Below are 23353 nucleotides of genomic sequence, written 5' to 3'. Positions count from 1 at the left end.
TATCCCAACCAAAAGTAATGGATTACAGGCAACATCCACACTGAGCTAAAGGCCAGGGCTGCCGCTTTCAAGGAGCGGGACACTAATCCGGACACATAAAAAAGACCCATAAAAAATCCCGCTATGACCTCTGACGAGCCATCAAACAAGCAATGCGTCAATACAGGACTTAGATCGAATCCTACTACGATGGCTGTGACGCTCGTCAGATGTGGCAGGGCTTGCAAACTATCACGGATTACAAAGGGAAACCCAGCCACGAGCTTCCCAGTGGCACGAGCCTACCAGACAAGCTAAATGCCTTCTATGCTCGCTTCCAGGCAAGCAACACTGAACCATGCATAAGATCAGCAGCAGTTCCGGACATCTGTGTGATCTGGCACTCCGTAGGTGATGTGAGTAGGACCGTTAAACATGTTACCATTCATCAGGCCGCGGGATGGGGGCGCTGTTGGAAGCCAAGAATGTACAACGCGTTTCCCTATCGCTCCTGAGTTAGTGACCAAATGTATATATTTAACCTCGCAAAATTGTATATATTTCTGTTTGGCCAGGCGTCTGAAGAGACCCATAAACAATTCAGATCAGGTTTGAAAAATGTAAGTTTGTAATGTCGTCTACCCGGCCAAAAACAGAGTCTGCAAGAGCAGGCAGCAGCAAGCCCGCGCCCTCTCCTGATTCACCCCAGCCACCGGATGCTGCTAATGCCGGCCCCACAGAAACACTGACTGTGGAGATGCTACAATCCCTGATAGGCACCCTCAAAACCGATATTTTTGGCAAAATTGACTCTCTCTCTACCAATCTCAGGTCAGAGATATCAATGGTCAAAGACGAGCTTAAAAAATCTATCGAGAGTATACAGAATAAGCTCGAAGCTCACGGAGTGGCCTTATCGGATTTGGAACGAGGTGCTACAGACCACAGCACTCGCATTAGCGAGCTAGAGGCTAATGTTGGCTCATTGATAGCTAAGGCATACCTTGACAATAGATGCGAAGATATGGAAAGTAGAATGCGGAGGAACAACATTTGTCTACTGGGAATACTGGAGGGAGTGGTTGACCCAAGATCCACGGAGTTCATGGCCCAGCTGCTTCAGGAGCTGCTCGGTCTGGAGGAGAAGCCACTGCTAGACCGGGCCCACTGCTCTCTGCGTAGCCGACCCCGGGATGGAGAACCCCCGTGACCATTTGTCATCAAGGTGCATTTCTTTCACGTCCGCAATGACATATTGAGGAGATCGGACAGCTCCACGCACAGATTCGAGGACCCGGCTTTAGCGGCAGATTTCATCAACAAGAACGTGAAAACGGCTGTTGTACCGCATTGTGTGGAACAAATGGTTGGTTAACAGGCTAGTTAGCAGGCCGAATGGTTTGCTAGCGAAGCCAATTTTGCTGGGTTCATCGACATTTGAATGTCATTCTCTTTTTACATTTTTTAAAATTTCCAACCCAGGTTGCTGCCTCTAATGCCAAAATCTGTCTGTTTTACTGTTAAACCTCTCTTAACCGAGGTTAGTTTTCCTCATACTCTGTTGGGGACCAATCTATGTATGTTTGTCTTACTCTAGTTAAATGGTCACAAATCTCAGGTAGCAGAGTAAGAGTTATCATGCTTTGCTCTAAACTTTTTGTATTTAGGTTTTTGCTTGCATCTCAGTTGGGGAGATGCTTCGGCAAGGGAGGGTGTGAGGGAAGGGATTTTTCTCTCTTTATTTGTATATCGTTTTTATATATTTTGTGCCTCGTCGCTTGTCTTTTGTTTTTTAAATTTGCGCTTTTAGGTTCAGCTAAGATCTTCAGTTTACATTGTACCTTGTCCTTTACATGTCCTCTCTCTCTTAAGACATGACTCAGCTTAGTGCAGCCCATCCTGCTGGAGGGAATGGCTTTAATTTTCTCACTTGGAACTGCAGGGGCATCAATAACCCAGTTAAATGTAGTAAGGTGCTACACCACCTTCATCAATTGAAAGCTCACATCATCTTTCTCCAAGAAACTCATCTGAAGGTATCACAACACTCAAGTCTTAGGTGCAGATGGGTGGGTCAGGTGTTCCATTCCTCATTTCAGAGTAAGGCAAGAGGGTTGGCTATTTTACCTCACAGATCGGTACCTTTTACATGTTCTAATGTGATCGCAGATCCCCATGGTAGATACATAATTGTGAGTGGTAGGTTGCGAAAATACAAAGGTACTTCTTGTTAATATTTATGCTCCTAATTGGGACAATGGTGACTTTTTTCAAATCGGCTTTCTCTACACTCCCAGATATGTCTTCCCATATGTTGATCTTAGATGGTGACTTTAACTGTTGGTTAGACCCACATTTGGATTGATCCTCCACTAAACCTACCATCTTATCAACCACCGCTAGAGTTGTCCGACCCTTTGTCTGAATTCGCAGTTTCAGATCCTTGGAGAATGTTTAATCCAGCTGGAAAAGCATACTCTTTTTTTTCTCATCAGTTCAGCACACTTTTACAAGCATAGACTACTAACTTGTAGATGGCAGGCTCCTCCATTCCATATCTTCATGTTCATATAATCCAATTGTTGTATCTGACCACGCCCCTGTTACTATGGAAGTAGCCTTTCAAAATGTTGACAATCCGTGACCGCCTTGGCGGCTAAATCCTCAACTACTCAGCAATGAACACTTTCGTACATTGTCTGGGATATCATTACACCCTAGGGGGATCAATGATGAGTTCAAGAGATTTTACCAGTCTCTATATACTTCTGAAAGTAAAGCGGATACATTGGAATTGGATGATTTCTTTCACTCACTTGCTGTGCCTTCTGTCAGCCGGGATTTGGTTAAAAAATTAGAGCAGCCGATCACTGTTGAAGAATTGTCTAATGCTGTCAAATCCCTTCAATCTGGGAGAAGCTCATGGCCCGACGGCTAACCTGCAGAGTTTTATAAAAAGTTTATCTCCAAAATAGCCCCTATTCTAATTTAAATGTACAATGAAGCATTTGTGAATTGTGCTCTTCTACAGACTCTCACTCAGGCAACCATTTGTCTTATTCTTAAAAAAACAAAGACCCTCTTGACTGTGCATCATACCATCCAATTAGCCTGCTAAATGTTGACTATAAAATTCTAGACATATAAAATAAAGCGTCTGGATACAGTCCTCCCATCAATTATCTCACCGGATCAAAAAGGATTTATTAAAAATAGACACTCAATCTTCGACAACTATTTAATGTTATATATTATCCTTCTGTCGCAATACCTCTGAAGACATTATATCCCTGGATGCCGAGAAAGCGTTTGATCGGGTGGAATGGAAATAACTTTTTTACACTCTAAATAAATTTGGCTTTGGCTCCAAATTCATGGCTTGGATAAGACTTCTGTACTCATCCCCTCAAGCCTCTGTCAGGACTAATAACACTCAGACTGCTTCCCTTTGCAACGATCAACACGCCAGGGTTGCCCTTTAAGTCCCTTACTGTTTCCCCACGCCATAGATCCACTTGCAATAACACTTCGCTCTAACCCCCTCATCAAAGGTATAGTCAGATACGGACATGAACACAAACTGTCTTTATATGCAGATGATTTATTATTATACACATCCAACCTTTCTGTGTCTTTTCCTGCTGCCCTGTCCACTTTTGCAGTCTTCGGTCACTTATCAGGGTATAAACTGAATCTCAGTAAAAGCAAATTGATGCCGCTGAATATGGCCACAAAAAAATTCCCCTCTACATAACTTGCCATTTAAAATGGCTTACAATTGTTTTATTTATCTCGAGGTACATGTCACAATCAGATTTGAAAACCTTTTTCAAGCCAACTTTGCTCCTCTTTTAACCTGTACTAAGGAAGATTTGGAACGCTGGTCTCTGCTACAACTCTCCTTATAGTCCTAATAATTAATTATATTAAAATGAATACTCTCCCTAAATTCTTCTCTATCAGTGCCTTCCGATTTTTCTTCCCAATACATTTTTCAAAAAGATCGACGGCCTAATACTACCCTTTTACATGGGACAAAAAGCACTCCTTGATGCGAAAACAGTTTTTGCCGGAGTTACAGCCGCAGCATAGATCCAGGATTTCCCACCCTTCCTGGTGAAACCCAGTTCGACACATCTCTTGTCTCACTTGCTACTCTGAAAGGCACCGTGTCAATAATCTGTAGTCAAATTTGCTCACTACAAGTCATCTCATTAAACAATATTAAATCCTCATGGGAGGAGGAACTGGGTGAGGACATATCTGATTAATTGTGGGAAGGGGCACTCAAAAGGGTACATAGCTCTTCTATTTCCGCTCGACACGGCCTTATTCAATGCAAACTCATTCATAGGGCCCACTGGACCAAAGCAAGATTATCCAAAATTTACAAGGATGTGAAACCTAATTGTGTACGATGTAATCAGTCTCCTGCTAATCATGTACTCATGTTTTGGTGTTGCCCATCTCTTATTGGTTTCTGGAAAGACATCTTTAACACACTCTCTCAGAATTAAGCGGCACACAGATCGAGCCAGACCCTTTTATTGCACTATTTGCCGTTTCCATACCCACAATACAATTGACCAAAATGAATAAGGATGTAATTGCCTTTGTCACTTTGTTAGCGAGACAATTCATTTTACTTAGATGGAAATCCTCTGCATCCTCTGCAATCCCCTTCTCATGCTCTTCGGATTAAATCTGTTTTGAATTGCATAAACTTGGAAAAAATTAAACACACACTCAATGGGTCTGTAGACAAATTCTATGCAATGTGGGCTCCCTTCTTTTCTTATTAATACATTTCCCTGCAGTTCGAGTGATGATTATTTATATATTGGTGATGTAAGAGGCCAGGTATGTGTATACACGACATCTCGGATGTTAAGGACGGTATTATCTGTACTAGTTGACCCATAACGACTGTATCAAAAAAAAAATATGTTTCCTTATGTTTTTGTTGTATATTTTATATCTATCTCTCTGTTTTGCTGTGTTGTTTTTGATGTGCTGTTTTATACTACTACCAAATAACTTACAAGTGCAATTATTTTCTAAATGCTGGTATTGAAAATTCAATAAACAAAGTATAACAAAAATACAAATAAGGCCGCGGGATCAGACGGATTACCAGGACGCTTACTCAGAACATGGCAGGTGTCTTTCACTGTCATTTTCAACCTTTCCCTGACCCAGTGTGTAATACCTACATGTTTCAAGCAGACCACCATAGTCCCTGTGCCCAAGAATGCCAAGGTAATCTGTCTAAATGACTATGACCCCATAGCAATCAAAACTTTAACCATGAAACGCTTGGAAAGGTCATGGCTCACATTAACACCATCCTCCCAGACACCGTGGACCCACTCCAATTCGCATACCGCCCCAACAGATGACGCAATCTCTACTGCACTCCACACTGCCCTCTCCCACCTGGACAACAGGAACACCAATGTGAGAATGCTGTTCATTGACTACAGCTCAGTGTTCAACACCATAGTGCCCCCCAAGCTCATCACTAAGCTCAGGACCCTGGGCCTGAACACCTCCCTCTGCAACTGGATCCTGGACTTCCTGATTTGCCGCCCCCAGGTGGTGAGGGTAGGCAACAACACATCCGCCATGCTTACCCTCAACATAGGGCCCTTCAGGGGTGCGTGCTTAGTCCCCTCCTGTACTTCCATTCACCCACAACTGCATGGCCACGCACAACTCCAACCCCACCGACACGACGGTGGTAGGGCTGATCACCGATGGAGATGAGACCACTTATAGAGAGGTCAGTGACCTGCCAGGACAACAACCTCTCCCTCAACGTCAGCAAGACAGGAGCTGATCTTGGACTACCGGACACAGAGGGCTGAGCACGCCCATTTCCACATTGATGGGACTGTAGTGGAGCGTGTCGAGAGCATTCATTTCCTCGGTGTCCACGGGAATTAACATGGTCCAGACACACCAACACAGTCGTGAAGAAGGCATGACAACGCCGCTTCCTATCAGGAGTCTGAAAAGATTTTGCACGGGCCCTCAGATCCTCATAAGTTCTAGGCTACCTGAAACGTATGACCCAAGTTAAACCATTTTAAAGGCAGTGAGACCAAGTACTAATTGAGTGTATGTAAACTTCTGACCAACTGGGAATGTGATGAATGAAAGAAAGAAGTCATCCTCAAAAAGTTCTATAGCTACACCAGTGAGAGCATCTTGACCGGCTGCATCAGGTATGGCAACTGCTTGGCATCCGACCGTAAGGGTAGTTGGTGTGTACGGCACAGTACATCACTGGGGCCAAGCTCCTTGACATCCAAGACCTCAAGCCACCGAAGTCAGACTTTTTGTTTTCTCTGCTACCTACCGCACTGCAAACGGTACCGATGCAAGTCTGGAACCAACAGGACCCTGAACCGCTTCTAACCCCCCAAGCCAACACTACTAAATAGTTAAACAAATAGCTACACGGACTGTCTGCATGACCCTCTTTGAACTAACTATTTTGACTCATCACATATGCTGCTGCTACTGTTTATTATTTAATGTGTTGCCTTCCCCGACCTATGTACATATCTACCTCAAATAACTCGTACCTCTGCACATCGTCTCGGTACTGGTATTCTGTGTACTGTATATAGCCAAATTATCTTTACTCATTGTGTTATTTTTTTTCTATATTTTCCTCTGCTTTGTTGGGAAGGGCCCGTGAGTAAGCATTTCAATGTTAGTCTAAACCTGTTGTTTATGAAGCGTGTGACAAATAAGATTTGATTGGATTTTGATACTATGTCAGTTTGCTCCCGTTCTTCTAGTTCTCTCTCTGCAGATTTAACCATAGGACATAGTAATGATATGTGACAATAAATATTAATATGGAGGGTCTGTCTCTCTCCCTCTACTGTCTGTCTCTCTGTCTCTACCGTAGGTACTGCTGGTAATGTGGAGCATGGGGTTCAGTACCAGCTCAAGCGGGTCTATGAGCACAACCTCCAGAGGACCGCCTGCAACATGACCTATGGAACCTTCGGAGGGGTCACAGGTAACGCATCACAGCACCCCCATGAGCAGCTCAAACATGTCACATGTAACAGATTGACAGTGTAGTCACTAACCACACGCACACTTTTTCCATTTTTGGGGGTTAATTCACTGTCCATTTCTAATGACCACAGAGCTATGAGTGTAGAATATTATTCATTCTGTGTGGAGGGGAACCCTTGGCGTTCTGGTGCAGCTTTATTTGGATGGTAGTGACTGGATTAGTGTGTGCATGCATGTGCACGCACACGTGTGGGTGTATTTGTATGTGCAGTAAGTTAAGTTGTGTGTGTCCTTTTTTTAATGGTTGTGTCAGGTGAACCACAAGAAGCTCTCTTTTAGCCTGCCATGAACACACTGCTGAAATCTGGACCAAGCTCCAGACGAGACAACAGGCAATTCATTAATGGGAGAGCACACTTGTTCAAACACGTGCTCCCTGGAACACACACACACACACAAATACCTCAACAATATATCCCTTGTTCTATTATTGGCCTTCCCTTATCTAAAAGGGCTTCAGTTAAACACTGGTTTGTGTGTGCACGTGTGTGTGAGGAGACTTGGAGCTGTGTTGGTTAATGTTATAGAGGAGATGTTTAGGATGGGAGTCGTTGCTTTTCTTGGATGCTGTGGAGTAGAGGGCTTTCCCCTCCTTTTTTACAAATGCATATATTTCCCTTGAGGGATGATTTCTTCCCCCCCATCCTCTCTCCCTCTCTCCCATGGCATTATAACATTCCTCATTAACCCCTTAACTCTTCTTCACCTTCCTTTGTTTCATAGACTTCTGGAGCTTTATGGACTCTTCATTCATGCCAGTTTCATGCACACACACACACTCTCTGCCATTCACTTCCTCACTCTGTTGTGCTCTCTCTCACACATCCTTTCTCTATTAGATCAAATCAATGCAGTTGCCATACCAGGCAGTGATGCAAACAGTCAGGATGCTCTCGATGGTGCAGCTGTAAAATCTTTTGAGGATCTGAGGACCCATGCCAAATATTTTTGGTCTCCTTAGGGGGAATAGGTTTTGTCATGCCCTCTTCACGACTGTCTTGGTATGCTTGGACCATGTTAATTTATTGGTGAGGTGGACACCAAGGAACTTGAAGCTCTCAACCTGCTCCACTATAGCCCTGTCGATGAGAATGGAGGCGTGCTCGGTCCTCTTTTTCCTGTAGTCCACAATCATCTCCTTTGTCTTGATCACGTTGATAGAGAGGTTGTTGTCTTGGCATCACACAGCCAGGTCTCTGATCTCCTCCCTATAGGCTGTCTTGCCGTTTTTGGTGATCGGGCCTTCCACTGTTGTCATCGGCAAACTTTATGATGGTGTTGAGGTCGTGCTTGGCCGCGCAGTCATGAGTGAACAGGGAGTACAGAAGGGGACTGAGCACGCACCCCTGAGGGGCCCCTGTGTTGAGGATCAGCGTGGCGGATGTGTTGTTACCTACACTTACCACCTGTGGCCAGCCCGTCAGGAAGTGCAACTGAATCCTGGAGAGGGAGGTGTTTAGTCCCAAGGTCCTTAGCTTAGTGATGAGCTTTGAGGGCACTATAGTGTTGAATGCTGAGCTGTTGTCAATGAATAGCACTCTCACGTACAGTTGAAGTCGGAAGGTTACAAACACTTAGGTTGGAGTCCTTAAAACTCGTTTTTCAACCACTCCACAAGTTTCTTGTTAACAAACTATAGTTTTGGAAGTCGGTTAGGACATCTACTTTGTGCATGACACAAGTTATTTTTCCAACAATCGTTTACAGACAGATTATTTCACTTATAATTCACTGTATCACAGTTCCAGTGGGTCAGAAGTTTACATACACTAAGTTGATTGTGCCTTTAAACAGCATGGAAAATTCCAGAAAATGATGTCATTGCTTTAGAAGATTCTGATAGGCTAATTGACATAATTTGAGTCAATTGGAGGTGGATGTATTTCAAGGCCTACCTTCAAACTCATTGCCTCTTTGCTTGACATCATGGGAAAATCAAAAGTAATCAGCCAAGACTTCAGAAAATAAATTGTAGACCTCCACAAGTCTGGTTCATCCTTGGGAGCAATTTCCAAACGCCTGAAGGTACCACATTCATCTGTACAAACAATAGTACGCAAGTGTAAACACATGAGACCACACAGCCGTCATACCGCTCAGGAAGTAGACGCGTTCTCCTAGAGATGAACGTACTTTGGTGTGAAAAGTGCAAATCAATCCCAGAAAAACAGCAAAGGACCTTGTGAAGATGCTGGAGGAAACAGGTACAAACAGGTACTATATCCACAGTAAAACGAGTCCTATATTCTCTCCTGAAAGGCCGCTCAGCAAAGAAGAAGCCACGGCTTCAAAACCGACATAAAAAAGCCAGCCTACGGTGTGCAACTGCACATGGGGATAAAGATCGTACTTTTTGGAGGTCTGATGAAACAAAAATAGAACTGTTTGACCATAATGGCCATCATTATGTTTGGAGGAAAAAGGGGGAGGCTTGCAAGCCGAAGAACACCATCCCAACCTTGAAGCACGAGGGTGGCAGCATCATGTTGTGGGGGTGCTTTGCTGCAGGAGGGGCTGGTGCACTTCACTTCATATAGATGGCATCATGAGGAAGGAACATTATGTGGATATATTGAAGCAACATCTCAAGACATCAGTCAGGAAGTTAAAGCTTGGCCGCAAATTGGTCTTCCAAATGGACAATGACACCAAGCATACTTCCAAAGATATGGCTTAAGGACAACAAAGTCAAGGTATTAGAGTGGCCATCACAAAGCCCTGACCTCAATCCCATAGAAAATCTGTGGGCAGAACTGAAAAGCATGTTCGAGCAAGGAGGCCTACAAACTGACTCGGTTACACCAGCTCTGTCAAGAGGAATGTGCCAGAATTCACCCAACTTATTGTGGGAAGCTTGTGGAAGGCTACCTGAAACGTTTGACCCAAGTTAAACAATTTAAAGGCAATGCTCCCAAATACTAATTGAGTATATGTAAACTTCTGACCCACTGGAATGTGATCTGGAATAAAATCTGAAATAAATAATTCTCTCTACTATTATTCTGACATTTCTCATTCTCAAAATAAAAGTGGTGATCCTAACTGACCCAAGACAGGGACTTTTTACTTGGATTAAATGTAAGGAATTGTGAAAAACTGAGTTTAAATGTATTTGGTTAAGGTGTATGTAAACTTCCAACTTCAACTGTAGGTGTTCCTTTTGTCCAGGTAGGAAAGGGCAGTTTGGAGTGCAGTAGAGTTTGCATCATCTGTGGATCTGTTGGTGCGATATGCAAATTGGAGAGGGTCTAGGGTTTCTGGGATAATAGTGTTGATGTGAGCCATGACAATCCTTTCAAAGCATTTCATGGCTACAGACATGAGTGCTAAGGGTCAGTAGTCATTTAGGCAGGTTACCTTCGTGTTCTTGGGTACAGGGACTATGGTGGTCTGCTTAAAACATGACGGTATTACAGACTCAGACAGGGAGTGGTTGAAAATGTCAGTGAAGACACTTGCCAGTTGGTCAGTGCATGCTCGGAGTACCCCGTCCTGGTAATCCGTCTGGCCCAGCGGCCTTGTGAATGTTGACATGTTTAAAGGTCTTACTCACATCGGCTACGGAGAGCGTGATCACAGTCGTCCGGAACAGCTGATGCTCTCATGCATGCTTCAGTGTTACTTGCCTCGACGCGAGCATATAAGTTATTTAGCTCATTTGGTAGGCTCGTGTCACTGGGCAGCTCTCAGCTGTGCTTACCCTTTGTAGTCTGTAATAGTTTGCAAGCCCTACCACATCTGACGAGCGTCAGAGCCGGTATAGTACGATTCGATCTTAGTCCTGTATTGATGCTTTGCCTGTTTGATGGTTCGTTGGAGGGCATAGAGGGATTTCTTATAAGCATCGGGTTAGAGTTGCGCTCATTGAAAGCGGCAGCTCTACCCTTTAGCTCAGTGTGAATGTTGCCTGTAATCCATGGCTTCTGGTTGGGGTATGCGCATACGGTCACTGTTGGGACGACGTCTTCAATGCACTTATTGATAAAGCCGGTGACTGATGTGGTGTACTTCTCAATGCCATCGGAAGAATCACAGAATATATTCCAGTCTGCTAGCAAAACAGTCCTGTAATTTAGCATCTACTTCATCTGACCACTTTTTTTTTTTATAGACCAAGTCACTGGTGCTTCCTGCTTTCATTTTTGCTTGTAAGCAGGAATCGGGAGGATAGAATTATGGTCAGATTTTCCAAATGGAGGGCGAGGGAGAGCTTTGTATGCATCTCTGTGTGTGGTGTAAAGGTTGTCTAGATTTTTCTTTCACCTCTGGTTGCACGTTTAACATGCTGATAGAAATTAGGTAAAACTGTTTTAAGTTTCCCTGCATTAAAGTCCCCAGGCACTAAGAGCGCCGCCTCTGGATGAGCATTTTCCTGTTTGCTTATGGTGGAATACAGCTCAGTGAGTGCAGTTTTAGTGCCAGCCTCAGTCTGTGGTGGTATGCAGACCACTACAAAAAATACAGATGGTCTACAGCTTATCATGAGATATTCTACCTCAGGCGAGCAAAACCCTGAGACTTCCTTAGGTGTCGTGCACCAGCTGTTGTTTACATGTTCTGTCTTGCCGATAGTGTATAACCCGCCATCTGTATGTTTTTAATGTCGTCGTTCAGCCACAACTCTGAAACATAAGATATTACAGTTTTTCATGTCCTGTTTTTCATGTCTCGTAGGATATACGTGCTTTCAGTTCGTCCCATTTATTTTCCAGTGATTGAACGATAGCTAACGTTAGGGAGCAGAACGGAAGGCATGGGCAGATTAGCCACTCTTCGCCTGATCCTCATAAGGCATCCTGATCTCTTTCCACGAAACCTACGTTCCCTTTTCCAGCGAATCACAGGGATCTGGGCCTGGTCGGGTGTCCGTAGTATTTTCCTCACTTCCTAATCATTGAAGATGAACTCTTTGTCCAATTTGAGGTGTGTAATCCCAGTTCTGATGTCCAGAAGCTCTTTTCGGTTATAAGAGACGGTAGCAGCAACATTATGTACAAAACAAGTCTCGAACAACGCAAAAAAAATGAACAAAATGGCATGGTTGGTTAAGAGCCGTTAAGTCCGCAGCCCTACCCTCCAGCGCCATCTTTTTTTCTCTCTATCCCTCCTCCCTTTCCATTTCTCTCCTTCTCTTTCTTACTCTCTCTCTCTTTCTCACACTCACTCTTAGAATAGTTGTGTCCCTCTCCTGTCAGTGTAGAGAGAGAGTGGATTACAATGATGTTCCTATAAATAAGAGGACAAGAGGATCCTGCTCCAGGGTTACACTACCACACACCACCACCAGGGAGCAGCACAGCCTGTGGAATCAGCTCCTACACACCACCATACACACTTGTCATCTGAGTATATTCATATGAAATGAGTGTGTGTAGGAGCTTGCTCTAAATGTGAGCACCCAATAGTTCCTGACCATGACTGTAGGTGCTGTAAAAGCAGTGTACTAATACAGCCCTAATGGCTGGGCTGGGTTTGGGTCAGAATCGGACCACACACTCACACACACAAACAGCGTAGGCCATTCTAAGCAGCACCTGGCCCACACTCCAGCCCAATTCCACCCAGAACCCAGGCCCAAAGACACTGCACTGCTCTGCTCTGTCCTGCCAGTCACTGTGCTTTGTCCTTGGGCTCAACCTGTGTAACAGCATCTTCTATTAATGCTATTAGTAGGGCTGGTTTCCTCTGTATGTTTCTGGTTAGAAGTACTGGACCAATATTTTATAGCTCTAGAAGAGCGGTTTTTGATATCTTTAGTATGGGCGTAGACCCACACACAGCGTGAGAAGACACACACCATACCTGCACGTGTGCCTACACTAACACACACAGGGCGGTGTAATTGTGTGAGTGGCCTTGTCCTTCAGTGTTTTACTGACCTCCCACCCTGAGCCCAGTTCACCAAAGGGGATGACCAGAATAGCTGGTGAAGCACACACCCACACGTGTTTATTATTGTGTATCTTCTCTGTAGGTGGTACTCCCTGACCCCTCGTTGATTTGAGTGTGATCTTTTTTTTTTTAATAGCGCGTAGAGGCCTAATTATAGTTTTCTGCTCTCACAGCCGCTCTCTGTGTGTGTGTGTGTGTGTACTCAGCCATCTCAGATTTTCTCTGCCATAAAACTCAGTGGACCATTCCAAGCACTCCACACACGCACTCGGAGAACGTAGACCATAAGCTGTGTAAGGCTGCTGTGAACAAGCCTGCTCAGTCCGAGAGGTGTTAATGGACATATCAGATTCAGCAGGAGACAAATGAGCAGAGCAGCTAACCCACCACAACATAGCAGAGCAACTAACCCACCACAACATAGCAGAGCAACTAACCCACCACAACATAGCAGAGCAGCTAACCCACCACAACACAACATAGCAGAGCAGCTAACCCACCACAACACAACATAGCAGAGCAGCTAACCCACTACAACACAGCAGAGCAGCTTACCCACCACTACAACATAGCAGAGCAGCTAACCCACCACTAAAACATAGCAGAGCAGCTAACCCACCACTACAACATAGCAGAGCAACTAACCCACCACTACAACATAGCAGAGCAGCTAACCCACCACAACACAACATAGCAGCTAACCCACCACCACAACATAGCAGAGCAGCTAACCCACCACCACAACAAAGCAGAGCAGCTAACCCACCACCACAACATAGCAGAGCAGCTAACCCACAACCACAACATAGCAGAGCAGCTAACCCACCACCACAACAAAGCAGAGCAGATAACCCACCACCACAACAAAGCAGAGCAGATAACCCACCACCACAACAAAGCAGAGCAGATAACCCACCACCACAACAAAGCAGAGCAGATAACCCACCACCACAACAAAGCAGAGCAGATAACCCACCACCACAACAAAGCAGAGCAGATAACCCACCACCACAACAAAGCAGAGCAGATAACCCACCACCACAACAAAGCAGAGCAGCTAACCCACCACCACAACAAAGCAGAGCCGCCCCAACAAGTATGATGCATACATTTTTCCACAGAACGTATACAATTCTGCAAGTAATTTAGTCAGGCAGCATTCAGGTCTGTCTTCTGTCATTGTGTGTACCAGTATGATGATGCCAGTATGATTCCACCAGGTTGTCATTTGTTATTGTCCTAACCCTGTGTTTTAAATTAACGTTTATTCAACGCTCATGTAACATTTAGTCTTTTATTCCCTCCCCTCAGACCACCACTCTATGTGTATCCAGTCCATGGATGGCATGCTGATGTTCTTTGAGCAGGAGAGTTACTCATTTGGCCGTTTCCTCCCTGGCTTCCTCCTGCCTGGTCCTCTGTGTTACTGCTCCCGCACTGACACCTTCCTCACTGTGTCCTCAGCACGACAGGTGGAGAGCTACAGGTACACACTCACACGCTGCAAAACACACGCTGCAAAACACACACATACGCTGCAAAGCACGCACACATGTACACACACACCCTCCTCACAGGTAAGTAAGTAAGTAAATGAAAAAGCGAGTGTGAGAGGGATTGAAGAAGTGTACTCGTCGCCTCTGAAGGCCATCTGTCTGCCTGCTACTCTGCGCTAGATCTTTAAATACATCTGTGGTGCAGTAGACGGGAGGCCATTTTCTAGTCCTCCTAACGCCACAAACCACTGCACCATCTTTAAATAATAGGGGAGAGTGTTCTGTGTGTGCCTCCATCTTTGTGTCCGTGTGTGTAAATAGTGTATAGGGGATACTGCAGATGGCAGATTGGGTGTATTGGGCCCTATTGCCACAGCTGAGTCTGGTTATCTCCGGTGCTAAGTTAACATCACATCCTAATGAAATTTCCACTCATTGATCGCCACAGCTCCCCATGTAAGCCCCGTCTTTATTTTCCTCTGCTTTGGCCACTCATCGCCCCTCCACAGTAATCACAGTTACCTTCCTCTACAAACACACACCGGGATTTCCCCTTTTCACGCTCCTGCTACAACCGGATGGAAATTGGGGAAAGGCCGACGTGTGTGTGTGTGTGTGTGTGTGTGTGTTTCGGTGTGTGAAACCCGGCCTTCCAGCTGTTTGTTATCCCAGATTTCTCCGATATCAAGAGCTTCCCCAGACGAGATATCCCTGCTGAAACGCTGACCCCCCCTGTTCCCTCCTCCCCCTCCTCCCTCTCTTCAATTCTCAGACTGTATATATGAATTCTAAGAAAAATAATTCTGCCCAGGATGAAGCGCTCTATGTCCCCAGTTAACACTTGGCTGTGTCTATACTTGGTCTCTGTGGCTAGAATCCCACTTTCTGATCAAATCTAGAATCAAAAGTCATAAACTGTAGATACGAAGAGAGCTAAATTTGGTAATGAAAATCCTGCATGTTAGTTAGAAATAGCCTTGCTCTGAGTGTCATGTACTGCATAATATCAGTCAGCTAGGGAACTGTTCCACCTCCTCGGTTTGTTTAGCCAGTAATGTTGATTTTCTTTCCGCTTGAACATTGGTGAATGTGATTTTGTGTTTTTGTATCAGGGAAGTATTGGGGAGATACCCTCTTTCATATAAATGACTTCACACACTCACTCTGTGTCGTCTGAGACACGGAGAGACTCTATCCAACCTGGGGAGGTTGACTGGGTTTGTGTGGGTTGCGCTGGTTAAAGGTGCGCCTCGTGAGGTGTGTGTTCATACACACAACCGTGCATGCATAATATGCACATATTTATACTCATGTAAACACACCCTCACTGCTCCGCTGGTCTGAGCTGTGGAACTCTGAATGTGTGTGTTCACCGTTTACAACCAGTGTTGATGCTGGTGAATCAGTTCTTCAAGGTTTGGACTCGACACACACACACACACACACTCTTTGTGATTCTAAGTGTTAGGTCTCTTTCACGCTAGCTCATTCACCAACAGACCTGACCATAGTACTCTGCCATTAAAAGGCCTTGTTTAGGTTGTGCCAAACTTTCCCATCCATTTAGGATTGAGGCCTTCAGGTTTCTTATAGCTGATCAAAAGTAATTGTATGAATGCAAATCGAAGTGCACTTATTCGATGTGCATTTGTCAGGCGTGTACTCTATTGTTACCCCTCTGCATCCTGTAATGGCAGAATATAGTCCTGTTTCCTCTTCCTCCACCTTTCCATTGGCACTGCTTGCTGTTGTCTTTGGGCATGTTCATCCCTCCATTCTTTTCTGAGAGAGAGAGAAAGAGACTTTCTCCCTGACAGAGCAAATTGTCTCCTGTCGTTTCCAGCTTCATAAACATCAGGGCTTAGCAGGTTCTGATTCCCCTTCACATAATTATCTGATTCTTAGCAGCTTTTCCTTCTCCGTCCCGAGGGGCCAGGTGACTGAGCGTGTGTGTGTCTGAAATGTCTGTAGCTACTATAGCCAGTTCCAGCTTTTTACTGGAAATCAGATTGTATTAATGCCATACTGCAAGACTACTGTAGACTGACTCCAGATCAGTGTCATGATTCTGCTATTAATAAGGCCATTGTTTGAGAACGTAAAAGCATGATGCTAGCTAACTAGCGTACCTAAATGTTTTGTGGCATAAAATGTAGTTGTGATAACACCGATGGATATCATTTATTATAACAGTGGGGCTTCTGACAGAGGGTCCAGCTGAAGTGTTTCTGAAGTGTTACCACTGAGCACAGTGTGTGTGTGTCTAAACTGAGTGTTCCTAACCCAGGTATGAGACGCTAGCGGTGGCCACGGATGCAGAGACCAGACAGGATGCTGAGCAGCATGGCAAAACTGCAGGGAAGAGACTGACGGTGAGAGGAGAACTGTGTGTGTGTGTGTGTGTTTGTGTGTGTGTTTAACCCTGTGTGTGTGTTTCCCCCTCAGGCTGACTGGACCCTGGTCCTGGGGGAGCAGGCCTTGGACCTCAGTGTCCCCTCCTTCTCTCCGTCCTCATCCTCCATCTTTGTTTGCGGCGAAAGGAACCTGTACTGCCTCAAAGACAACGGACATATCCGCTTCATGAAGAAACTGGAGTACAACCCCAGCTGCTTCCTCCCCTACTCCTCAGGTAATGGTAGAGCCCTACTGCTTCCTCCCCTACTCCTCGGGTAATGGTACAACCCTAGCTGCTTCCTCCCCTACTCCTCAGGTAATGGTAGAGCCCTACTGCTTCCTCCCCTACTCCTCAGGTAATGGTAGAGCCCTACTGCTTCCTCCCCTACTCCTCGGGTAATGGTACAACCCTAGCTGCTTCCTCAGGTAATGGTAGAGCCCTACTGCTTCCTCCCCTACTCCTCAGGTAATGGTAGAGCCCTACTGCTTCCTCCCTACTACTCAGGTAATGGTAGAGCCCTACTGCTTCCTCCCCTACCCCTCAGGTAATGGTAGAGCCCTACTGCTTCCTCCCCTACTCCTCAGGCAATGGTGCAACCCTAGTGCTTCCTCCCCTACTCCTCAGGTAATGGTAGAGCCCTACTGCTTCCTCCCCTACTCCTCAGGTAATGGTAGAGCCCTACTGCTTCCTCCCCTACTCCTCAGGTAATGGTAGAGCCCTACTGCTTCCTCCCCTACTACTCAGGTAATAGTAGAGCCCTACTGCTTCCTCCCCTACCCCTCAGGTAATGGTAGAGCCCTACTGCTTCCTCCCCTACTCCTCGGGTAATGGTACAACCCTAGCTGCTTCCTCCCCTACTCCTCAGGTAATGGTAGAGCCCTACTGCTTCCTCCCCTACTCCTCAGGTAATGGTAGAGCCCTACTGCTTCCTCCCCTACTACTCAGGTAATGGTAGAGCCCTACTGCTTCCTCCCCTACTCCTCAGGTAATGGTAGAGCCCTACTGCTTCCTCCCCTACCCCTCAGGTAATGGTGCAACCCTAGTGCTTCCTCCCCTACCCCTCAGGTAATCGTAGAGCCCTACTGCTTCCTCCCCTACCCCTCAGGTAATGGTACAACCCTAGCTGCTTCCTCACATACGACTGCTTTCAGCTTGATATCATTAGCTTGTTTACTGCTTGATATCAGACACACTATTTGTAGGACATATTTATTGTAGGACATAGCAGATATCCATCCTCCCATATTATTGATGAATATTATTGCAGATTCTTCTATCCAGTCTTTGTTTTAGGACTGCTATGTAGATACTGGTCGAACACATTTCTGGTGGTAATAAGACCTTCCCCATGCCTGTCCAGTGTGTGTGTGGCAGTAGCAGAATGAGCGTTTGTCCGTGAGCTCAGGTTCATCTGATAGGGAGTCTCTCGGCTCCTGGGTTGGGTTTAATGAGGGACCGGAGTACAGCTCTACACAGTGCATCTGTCTGTCTTGACTGACTCCCAACATACCACTCCAACCAGAGGAAGTAGGAAATGTCACAGAGCGAGGCACGCTCTAATCGGATCCATATTTAGCACATGTAGCACCTCGAACATGCAACACACAGCACCGTCACCTGCATAAGTACACACACACAGCATATTCTGCTGGCGAAATGCCCTGTGGATCAGGGCTTTTTTGAGACTCCTCTTTCAAAATCACTGAGTTCTCTTCTTCTAGCCATGGTAGCCAAAATAATGGTCAACTGGACATTTTGTATGCATGACCCTAAGCACGATGGGAGGTTAATTGCTTAATTAACTCAGGAACCACACCTGTGTGGAAGCACCTGCTTTCAATATTCTTTGTATCCCTCATTTACTCAAGTGTTTCCTTTATTTTGTCATTTACCTGTATATACATGGAGAGAGGGATGGCAAGGGAAGGATAGTGGGAGAGAAAGAAAAGGGTGAGGGAGAGAGAAGGGAGGGAAATAGGTGAGAGAGAGGGATAGAAGAAGAGAAGCAGTGTGGTTGAGAGAAATGTGTTTTCTTTTCAACCAGAGGCACCTGCTATTCCTCATTGAGTTGTTTGACCTGTGAGCACCATTCCCTCTGGTATTCACACACACACAACCTTACATCACACTATTCCCATTCCATTTGCATCGTTCATCTATTAAGGCCAGGATCCCAGGTGACATCGATCACAGTCCTTGATAGTTTTCTCTGGTTGTGTTTTCAGCAGCCACCCGGATAGTATGGCAAATGGCTTCCCGCTATTGGTAATTTGCTGCGGTTTGGTTTTCAATACAGAGAGAGGGAGAGGAACTTTCCGGGCTGCTGACTTTCACATTGTTTTGGCTGGAATTTTAGCGGTTTACCGGCCCGCTCTCAGTATTTCACAGGTTTCCCCCTCTGGCCCTCCAATGCAGCTGCCTTTTTTGGCTTGCGTTCTCCTTTTCTCTCTCGCTCGCTCTCTCGCTCGCTCGCTCTCTCTCTCGCTCTCTCTCGCTCTCTCTCGCTCTCTCTTGCTCTCTCGCTCTCTCTCGCTCTCGCTCTCACACACATCCTCTGTTTTTCTCTCAAGGAGTGATAATACAGCCACTTAACCCCAGCATTGATGATAATCACTTATAATTAGTATACACACACACACACACACACCTCAGGGTAAGGTGTGTTCAGGGAAACCATTGCCACATGTCTGTCTGATACACTGCTATTAATACAGTTCCTGGCCACAGTGGCAGAACAGAACGAACCAGGAGGAGCGAAAGAGGAGAAAATAAATGTTGCTCTATGTAGTGGATGGAGGGAGTCCTATATAAACTGTGTCTGTCATTTCGGCCTTGCCCGCCCCTGCCCTCTATCCATCCAAATGAGGTTGGCTAGGCGTGGATTGTGGGTGCATCTCAGATCTCCCATGGTGGCAGTGACGGTAAATGCTTGTGTGTGTGTGTGCGCGCACACGCCCAAACCCAAAGGCGTTTTCACACCCTCACCCCAGCTCTTTTTGCTTTCTGAATTGTTAAATATTCATTGAAGGTTTGTTGTCATTTTATGCACCCCAGCATTGATGATAATCACTTATAATTAGTATACACACTGGCTTCTAGCCTGCTAAAGCAACTCCGAGCAAATCGATATCCCATTGATAACTGATGGATGGACTGAAGGACTGTATTTATAAACCACTTTTCATTAGGTGTCATGCATCTCCTGTGACTGTATCTAACCTCTGACCCCTCCTTCTCTTCCCAGTGTCTGAAGGCACCACCAACACCCTGGTCGGTAACCATAATAACATGCTGCTGGTGTACCAGGATGTAACGTTGAAGTGGGCAGCCCAGCTCTCCTGTTCCCCCGTGGCTGTCAGGCTCGCTAACTTCCCGTGAGTACCCCCACCCCACACTCGTTACCATGGCACCCGCTGCTGCTATGTTTGGTGTGTTTGTGTTGCCATGAATTTGGTGGTTGTGTACTGTAACCAGGATTGGATCATTTCCATTCTGTCAATTTAGGAAATTAAATTCAAAAGCCCACATTAAACAAAAGTTGTAAGTTAGTCGTTTTTTCATTCATGAATTCCCTCTCTTCAATTTACTTATCTGAATTGGACCCCAAAGTTGATGGTAACTTTACGCCGATACACTTAAACACACAGTGTGTGCTCAGATGCCACTGATCTGATAAGGTAACAGATACCCCTGTGGATGGGAGGATGAAAGGAGGAGAGGAGAGTGGGACTCTAAATGGAAAGGGAGGGGTGGAAGCACTAAGATGGAGCTCCATTCCTGTGCTCCATGGTTGAGTGTCCCTGTGTGTTGGCTCCATTCCCCTGCTCCATGGTTGAGTGTCCCTGTGTGTTGGCTCCATTCCTGTGCTCCATGGTTGAGTGTCCCTGTGTGTTGGCTCCATTCCTGTGCTCCATGGTTGAGTGTTCCTGTGTGTTGGCTCCATTCCTGTGCTCCATGGGTGAGTGTCCCTGTGTATCTCAGTAGCTCTGCTCTGTTGGCTCCATTCTAAAGAGCTCTTCTGTCAGCACCAACTAGATGAGCCTCTCTCTGGGTCCTCCCAGAACAAACACATATTTGCATAGCACACACAGTTACACACTCATCCTCCACGCAACCTTACAGAACGCATTCTAGATAGGACATACGTGTAGCTTTCATTCTCTCTCTCTCTCGCTCTCTCTGCTGAGCGCTACTCTCTCACCCACAGGCATACTCGCGCACACACACACTCTTTGAAGCCCATATGCCAGGTTTATTATTATTAGTGTGTTATTATTAATGATCACCTGTTGTCATGGTTATCACCATGAGAAATCCACCCAAATCCCTGAGAGGAAATGATTTCACAATGTCTTACAGCTGGTCAATCAAAACAGTTAAGGGAGTGGTGGACTGAAGTACTAAATGGCCATAATCACACCACAATTTACAACAATTATTTACCACACAAACAGTGATGAATAATGATGCCAAGCATCACATCTGGAGGAAACCTGGCACCATCACTACTGTGAAGCATGGTGGTGGCAGTATTATGCTGTGGGGATGTTTTTCAGCGGCAGGGGCTGGGAAACTAGTCAGGATCGAGGGAAAGATGAATGGAGCAAAGTACAGTGAGAGCCTTGATGAAAACGGAGCAGGTTTTCATCAAGGGTCTTGGTTTTCAATCTTGGTTTCATCAAACCAGAGAACCTTGTTTCTCATGGTCTGTGAGTCCTTTAGGTGCCTTTTGGCAAACTCCAATCGGGCTGTCATGTGCCTGTTATTGAGGACTGGCTTCTCTACCATAAAGGCCTAATTGGCGGAGTGCTGCAGAGATGGTTGTTCTTCTGGAAGGTTCTCCCATCTCCACAAAGGAACTCTGGAACTCTGTCAGAGTGACCATCAGGTTCTTGGTCAACTCCCTGACCAAGGCCCTTCTCCCCCGATTGCTCAGTTTGGCTGGGGGGCCAGCTCTAGGAAGAGGTGGTTCCAAACTTCTTGGGGTCCTTCAATGCTGCAGAAATGTTTTGGTACCCTTCCCCAGATCTGTGCCTCAACACAGTCTTATACGGACAATTCCTTTGACAGCATGGCTTGGTTTTTGCTCTGACATGCACTGTCAACTGTGGGACCTTATTTTAAAATGTAACCTTTTATTTAAGGCAGTTAAGAACAAATTCTTATTTACAGTGGTTGAGTGGGGAACAGTGGGTTAACTGCCTTGTCAGCTCGGGCAGGATGACCATGTCAGCTCTGGGAGCTTGGCCCAACGCTCTAACCACTAGGCTACCTGCCACCCCAGGTGTGTGCCTTTCCAAATCATGTCCAATCAATTGAATTTACCACAGGTAAATGACTAATGATGAGTGAGAAAAATCACACATGCTAACCTCCCCTGTTGGTAATGGTGAGAGATTAGCATGTCTTGGGGGTATGAATTTGACTAACTTTTTCACTCATCATTATTCCCGATTCATTCAGGATAATCCTTAATCGTGGTAGCATCCAAATGAATGTAGAACTGTTTAGAAACATATTCTAGTCCTATTTGTACTGAACAAAAACAAACGCAACATGCAGCAATTTAAAATATTTTGAGTTACAGTTCATATGAGGAAATAAGTCAATTTAAATAAATTCATTAGGCCCTAATCTATGGATTTCACACGACTTAGCATACAGATACCTTTTAAAAAATGGGCCTCAGGATCTCGTCAAGGTATTTCTGTGCATTCAAATTGCCATTGATAAAATGTCAAATGTAATTGTGTTTGTTGTCCGTAGCTTATGCCTGTCCACACAATAGCCCCACCACCACCATGGGGCACTCTGTTCACAACATTGACGTCAGCAAACCACTCTCCCACAAAACGCCATACATGTGTTCTGGGGTTGAGGCTGGTAGGACGTACTGCCAAATCTGCCACAAGGCGGCTTATGGTAGATAAATGAACATTCAATCCTCTGGCAAAACCTCTGGTGGACATTACTGCAGTCAGCATGCCAATTGCATGCTCCCTCAACTTGAGACATCTGTGGCTTTGTGTTGTGTGAATAAACTGCACATTTTAGAGTAGCCTTTTATTGTCCCCAGCACAAGGTGCACATGTGTAATGATCATGCTGTTTAATCAGCTTGATATGCCACACTTGTCAGGTGGATGGATTATTTTGTCAAAGGAGAAATGCTCGCTAACAGGGATGTAAACAAATTTGTCTGCACAATTTGAGAGAAATTAGCTTTATCTGCGTATGGAACATTTTTGGAAACTTTTATTTCCACTCATAAAACATGGGACCAACACTTTACATGTTGCGTTTATATTTTTGTTCAGTGTACAATAAAAGTGACTCCAAAACTACACAATACATGACTTACCATTCATTCCTATTGGGCACTAAATAATCTGAAACGCAAATTCATCCAACAAGTTTGTGGAGTCACGAGCTGGATGTAATCATTACGTGCTAGGAATATGGGACCAAATACTAAACTTTTGACTACTTTATTT

General features: G+C 45.3%; 1 protein-coding gene across 3 annotated transcripts in view; it reads left to right on the top strand.

Annotated features, from left to right (window-relative positions):
* Positions 1 to 23353, top strand: part of bbs9 (Bardet-Biedl syndrome 9) — a 204915-nt gene that overhangs the window by 8369 nt on the left and 173193 nt on the right. For all 3 annotated transcript variants that reach the window (XM_036972410.1, XM_036972409.1, XM_036972411.1), the window contains exons 5-9: positions 6902 to 7015; positions 14281 to 14455; positions 16753 to 16837; positions 16911 to 17094; positions 20105 to 20234. In XM_036972410.1, coding sequence (XP_036828305.1) covers positions 6902 to 7015; positions 14281 to 14455; positions 16753 to 16837; positions 16911 to 17094; positions 20105 to 20234 — 688 coding nt within the window. The remainder of the gene's footprint in view (positions 1 to 6901; positions 7016 to 14280; positions 14456 to 16752; positions 16838 to 16910; positions 17095 to 20104; positions 20235 to 23353) is intronic.

This window comes from Oncorhynchus mykiss, chromosome 3 (genome assembly GCF_013265735.2).
Source record: "Oncorhynchus mykiss isolate Arlee chromosome 3, USDA_OmykA_1.1, whole genome shotgun sequence".
NCBI classification, from domain to species: Eukaryota; Metazoa; Chordata; class Actinopteri; order Salmoniformes; family Salmonidae; genus Oncorhynchus; species Oncorhynchus mykiss.
The sequence above is the reverse complement of the archived record's forward strand: the minus strand, read 5'-3'. Positions and strand labels throughout refer to the sequence as shown.